Below are 6,744 nucleotides of genomic sequence, written 5' to 3' on the forward strand. Positions count from 1 at the left end.
TTTATTTATTTTCAGATGGAGTCTTGCTCTGTTGCCCAGGTTGGAGTGCAGTGGCACGATCTCGGCCCACTGCAATCTCTGCCTCCCGGGGTTCAAGTGATTCCCCTGCCTCAGCCTCCTGAGTAGCTGGGACTACAGGCCTGTGCCACCATGCCCAGCTAATTTTTTGTATGTTTAGTAGAGATGGGGTTTCATCATGTTAGCCAGGATAGTCATGATCTCCTGACCTCGTGATCTGTCTGCCTCAGCCTCTCAAAGTGCTGGGATTACAGGTGTGAGCCACTGCGCCCGGTCTTTATTATTTTTTAATTTTTATTTTTTCAAATTGATTAAGAAAGTAAAGGAATAAGAGAATGGCTACTCCATAGGCAGAGCAGCCAAAATATGTCTTTTTAATGTGAATCACTTACTCTTTGAAGATGGTTTAGAACTCCAGAAGACCTAGTTTCTGTTCCTCACTCTGATTTGATATGTGAAGTTAGGTCTCTTAGACATTTAATTTTTCTAGGCTTTGCTTTCTTGCATCTAAAACAATCAGGTGATTGGAATTTATTAATCTATCAAATATAAACATTTCTTTTCTTCCCTTTAGTCCGCTTCCGGACGACAACAGGGCTTGATTCTGCAGTAGATCCTGTCCAGATGAAAAATGTCACCTTTGAACATGTTAAAGGCGTAAGTTAAGAAGATTGCCTTGCCTTCTTCATACATTCTCTAATTGATACCCTATATAAGGTGGATATTTGATTCTACAGTGTATGCTAGAATAGGTAAAATTGTATGCAAAAGTATTAGAAACATTAATATTTTGGGATAAATATTAATAGTCAAGGATCCAATCTTGCTTTATGACGGGATAATATAATTTATGAAGGAGCAACCTGGTGTAGTGGAGTGAATGTGGATTCAGAGTCAAGCTGACTAACATTTGAAATTCATTTTTATACTTATTAGCTATGAGACCTTGAAGAAATTACTTTAGATCCTGACAGATAATGTATGTGCTTGACACATAGTAGATAGTTAATAAATGATCCTTCTTTACCTGTTCCTCTTATTGATCTTTGTAACTCCAGTATCTAAAACATATTAAACAATGTATATTTCTCGAATGAACAGAATGGATAAATGCTAGTTTACAGTCAATTGATTTGTTAAATATTTAATAGTATCTATTTAGTGCTAGGCCCTATTTTAGCTACTGGGATGGAATAAATAATCTTTGCATTCTTAGAGTTTAAACTCTAAAAGCAGTAATTGAACACTGATATGTCATATAAGAAAAAGTAGAGTATGTTAAAAGTTAATAAAAGTGTATGGAGGAAAAAGTAGAGCAGAGTAAAGAGGATTGGGAGTTTTAGGAGAAGGCTTATAGTTTTAAATGGAGTGTTCAAGGTGCGATTGATGGAGAAGGTGATATTTGAGAGAAAATCTGAAGGAGAAGATGGAATAAACTGCATTTATCTGAGAAAAGAACATTTCTGACCAAAGGAACAGTTTGAGCAAAGACTCTGAATTATTAGGGTGTCTGACTTGTTCATTTTTGAAAGTAGAACCGATAGGATTTCTCATTGGAACATAAGGTGTAAGAGAAAAGAGGAGTCAAAAAGGACCACAAGATTTTTGGTCTCAACAATTATAGAAGGATAGAATTGACACTTACTGAGATTTTCGTTTTTGTTTTTGAGACGGAGTTTTGCTCTTGTTGCTCAAGCTGGAGTGCAATGGCATGACCTTGGCTCAGTGCAACCTCTGCCTCCCAAGTTCAAGCAATTCTCCTGCCTCAGCCTCCGGAGTAGCTGGGATTACAGGCACAAGCCACCACGCCCAGCTAATTTTTTGTATTTTTAGTAGAAACAGGGTTTCACCATGTTAGCCAGGCTGGTTTCGAACTCCTGACCTCAGGTGATCCACCTGCCTCGGCCTCCCAAAGTGATGGGATTATAGGCGTGAGCCACTGCACCTGGCCTTTAGTGACGTTTTCAAAGGCTGTGAGTGGAGCAGATTTGGGGGACAAAGGTTAGAAATTTAGTTTTAGGTATGTTAAGTGTGAGAGATACAAATGAAAGTGTTGAGTAACTTGGATATACCACTTTGGAGGTATGGGAGAGGTCTGAGCTAGAATTAAAAATAGGAGATTATATGTATGTTAAGTCCACATGTTTGGATGAGATCACCCAGGAAGTGAGTGTAACCAGAAGAGAGATCTAAATACTGAGTTATAGAGCACTTGAAGGTTCACAAGACAGAGAGAAGAGAAGCCAGGAACCCAGATGAAAAGGAGCTGCCGGTGGGTTAGGTGAGAATGGTGTCCTGGAAGAAAATATTTCTGATGAGGGGAGTGATCAGGGACGTGAAATGCTATTGATGGGCCAAGTGACAACTAACCATTTGATTTAGCAGTAAGTCATTGGTCTACCTGGTAAAGAGCAATTTTAGTGGAGTAGCAGGGGTTAAATTCCGATTGCGGTGGGTTTACAAGAGGTGGAAAGAAATGAGATGGAATAGAGGATTACAGACAATTCTTGGATTTTGTCTGACAGAAGAGCACAGATAATTTATCTTATAATACAAAATAAAGTTGGAATGTTGGTAAACTGTTGGGTGGGGGGGTTGTGGAAATTGATAAAATCAAGGTCACCAGCAGAGAGAATATGGATGGGAGAGGAGGAATGAGTGGTTAATGGAGGAAGTAAATTGTGCAGGAATCGGAGAATGAATGGAAACAGGAAATAAAACTGTTGGGCTCACTTGAAATTTTGGATCATGAATTTATATTAAGACAAGACAAAATGAGTCGTTTTTCTACTGATTTTCTATTTCTTTTATCTCTTCCAAATGTGAATTCTGCAACTTTAGTACCACACTGTGCTCTTCTCTGTGCTTTGCCATTATATCTGCTCTATTATATTTGATTTCTGAGAACTGTAGTGGCTGGGTAATTATCTTTCAGGAATGTTTTAGAAGAAATTCTTCCTGCAGGAGGGATTTGAAGTACGTGATCTGAGGACTCTTCCAACTCTGAAGAGATTGGTTATGTTATTATTTCTGCTTTTCCTCTTTACATATTCATGTCTCTGTTTATGCATAACCATGTTTTTTCAACCTCGACTGTTGGGGAATAAGGCATTGGGAATCATTATGATAGTTTTACACCAAGCAGTTCTTTCCTTTCCTTTCCAGTTTAAATGGCTATGAACCCTGTTGGAATTGTATAAAGGGAACAATTGAGGAAGAGGTTGGTGCAGTGATTATTTGAAAACTTCAATCATCAGTGTGGAGGGCCCTTCTCATTGTGTTTGAGGTCTGCATGCCTTTTCTAAATTGAGCCTGTATTAAGGCTGAGGTCAGATAGAGCATTGTTATTTTCTGCCTGCAATGTACGTACATACTTACTGAATATACCACACTTCCACCTCTTGAGAATTTTTTTTTTTTTTTTTTTTTAAGACAGGGTCTCACTCTCTTGCCCAGGCTGGAGTGCAATGGCATGATCTTGGCTCACTGCAGCTTTGACCTTCTGGGCTCAAGTGATCCTCCTGCCTTAACCTCCCTTGTAGTTGAAACCACAGGCATGCACCACCACACTTGACTGATTTTTTAATTTAATTTTATTATTCTTTCTAGACAGGGTCTGGCTCTATCACCCAGACTGAAGTGCAGTGGTATGATCTTAGCTCACAGCAACCTCCTCCTCCCGGGCTCAAGCCATCCTCCTGCCTCAGCCTCCCAGGTAGCTAGGACTACAGGCGTATGACCCTACGCCTGGCTAATTTTTATTTTTATTTTTTTGTAGAGTCGGGATTTAGCTGTGTTGCCCAGGCTGGTCTTGATCTCCTAGGCTCAAGTGATCCACGCATCTTTGCCTCCCAAAGTGCTGGGATTACAGGCATGAGTCACCGAGCCCAGCTGATTTATCCTTCTCCTTCTTCTTCCTCCTCTTCCTCTTCTTCTTCCTCCTCTTCCTTTTCTTCCTATTCCTCTTCTTCCTCCTCTTCTTCTTTCCTCTTCCTTTTCCTCCTCCTCTTCCTCTCTTCCCTCTTCTTTCTTCCTCTTCTACTTCTCCTTCTCCTACTCCTTCTCCTCCTTCTCTTTCTTCCTTCTTCTCCTCCTCCTCCTCCTCCTCCTTCTCCTTCCTTCTTCTCCTCCTCCTCCTCCTCTTTTTGGGTGCAGGGGGTAGAGACAGAGCTTCACTTGGTTGTCCAGTCTGGTCTCAAACTCCTGAGCTCAGGCAGTCCTCCCACCCCAGCCTCACAAAGTGCTTGGGTAGTTGACAAGAGCCATCATGCCTGTCCTGGAATGTGGGGATTTCTGAGTACTAAACTAAATCCATGCTGATGACTAAGCATAATGAAAGTAGACATCACAATTAAGATAGATCCTTACCAAGTTTTCCATGTTAAAACGAATCAATTTTATAATTGCTGTAAGACCTAAATTTATATAGAGCAAAGTAATTCAGTAGCATTTACCAGAACAGATTTGCCATTAGGTAGTTCCTGTGATCAAATTTTTACCAAATCTCAAAGAGCTTGTATGGGAATGTCATTTCCTTACCCAGAATTTCTGAATATATGGGCATACTTATATATATAGTCTTAAAAATATTAATACGGGCATTTAATAACTTGATTCATTATCTTGATCCCATTAACTACTTTCCCTGATAGATCTTAGGTTCCTGAAGTGGGAATTCTCTTGCCACAGAATTTGGGGAGAGAATATAGTTTATTTGAGTAGCAAATTACGTTTAATCTCTTCTCCTTTATTCCTACAAGTTAAAATTGGAATTATATCTGTTATTTTGACCAAATACAATTTAGTCAATCTTTTAGTACATGGATATTATCTTTCAAGTTCTCTTTTAATAAACCAGCCAAGTCTTTTTTTAACCATAAATTTCATTGAAGTTTAACAAATTCACACAGAAGTGCACAAATCCATAAATTTTCACAAAGTGTCTGTGTTATAAGTACCCAGCTCAAGGAACAGAACGTTATCAGAAGCCTAGAACCTCCTTGATGCCTCCTTCTGGTTACTGGCCTAGGGACAATTTCCTATCTAATACCATATGTGAATTTTCCGTATTTTTGAATTTTAGATAAATGTAATCCATATAGAATATCCTTTTTTGTATGAGGCTTGTTTTATTCAACATGTTTGTGAGATCCATCTATATTATTTGGAGTTGAAGTTTATTTATCCTTACTGCATAGTATCCCATTATACGAATACCACAACACGGTGCAGTTATACTACTTTAGAGTGGACATTTGAATTATTTCTAGTTTTTGGTTCAAATACAGCTGGTGTGAATATTCTTGTACAAGTCTCTTGGTGAAAATATGTACACACTTCTCCTGGACCTAGGAGTGGACAAAGCTTTGTTTTCTATTTTTTTAAATACTCTGTGAAAAGAAAATGCTATGTTTTTAACCATTAACTTGATTAAAACATTAGTAAATTTTTAATTATTTAATCAGAATAACTTTCAAAGATCATTCCAAGTCTAACAAAAAAACGTAACTTTGCTCTTTAATAATTATAATATTTCCTGGAAATATATCTGGGAATTTTTTTTTAAATAATAAGTGAATCTTGACATTAATTGGACATTTTCAGAACGCCGTTTGGCATAAAGCTAAGTTTCCTGTTTTAGTATGCTCCTCTCTAGGTACTTTCTTTTTAACCCTGTCCAATGTACTTGACTTTTGTTCTCTCACTGAGAAAATGAAAGTTCAGAATGATTTTTTGGGGATAGTAAGGAGACTTTGCATAATTGGAAATAATGGTCAGCGGAAAAACCTTCGTGTGTTTTATAAGGGGCCATTTTTGTATGCTGCTTTTACTGAAACAAAGAAGGCCAGGTTAATTCCATATCCAAATTAAATTTATGATTTTCAAAAGGGCTAATCTCACCAAATGTGTCCATTATCTAAAGTTATTTGGAAAATTGTGTCACTTTAGGTGGAGGAAGCTAAACAAGAATTACAGGAAGTTGTTGAATTCTTGAAAAACCCACAAAAATTTACTATTCTTGGAGGTAAACTTCCAAAAGGTAAGATAATATTTTTTTACCATGATTTGATGGAAAAAACAAAAACAAACAAAAAAAACTGTATTACTTATTTAATGTTAACTGATTAAAGTTTAAGTCTTAATTGCTGTTTTACAAAATAGATGTTCATTCTGAACATACAATTCCACAGCCTTTTTTTGGTAACTGCAAATTTTTATATACTTTCAAATTTTAAGTAAAGTTACAAGAATAGTACATAGAATGCTCCTCATATCCTTAACTTAGACTCACAAATTTTTAATATTTAACTTCCTTTTTTTAGACCCAGGCTTGACTGCAGTGATGCAATCATGGCTTACTGTATCCACAACCTCCCGTGTTCAGGCAGCATTCCCAAGTAGCTGAGACCACAGGCACACACTACCATGCCAACTAATTTTTGTATTTTTTGTAGAGATGAAGCCATGTTGCCCAGGCTGCTCTTGAACTCCTGGGCTCAAGCGATCCACTCACTTTGGCCTCCTAAAGTACTAGGACTGCAGGCATGAGCCAGCGCACTCAACCTAGCTCCATTTAAAAAATCATTCACTTTGTCTCTTTACGTATATATAAATATAAAAATTATTCGTAAATAAATTTTTAATTATTTGAGAGTAAATTGTAAACATAATCACCTCTACGAGTGTTATTTTCTAAGAATAAGGATATTCTTCTACATAACTCCA

The 6,744-nt window shown here is 37.5% G+C and overlaps 1 protein-coding gene across 1 annotated transcript in view; it reads left to right on the forward strand.

The window, feature by feature from the left end:
• YME1L1 (YME1-like 1 ATPase) overlaps window positions 1-6,744 on the forward strand; it is a 45,785-nt gene that overhangs the window by 23,727 nt on the left and 15,314 nt on the right. Inside the window, 2 exon segments of the mRNA XM_011949243.1 lie at window positions 593-675; window positions 5,968-6,058. Coding sequence (XP_011804633.1) covers window positions 593-675; window positions 5,968-6,058 — 174 coding nt within the window.

The sequence above is a fragment of the Colobus angolensis genome, unplaced genomic scaffold (genome assembly GCF_000951035.1).
Source record: "Colobus angolensis palliatus isolate OR3802 unplaced genomic scaffold, Cang.pa_1.0 Scaffold293, whole genome shotgun sequence".
Lineage (NCBI taxonomy): Eukaryota > Metazoa > Chordata > Mammalia > Primates > Cercopithecidae > Colobus > Colobus angolensis.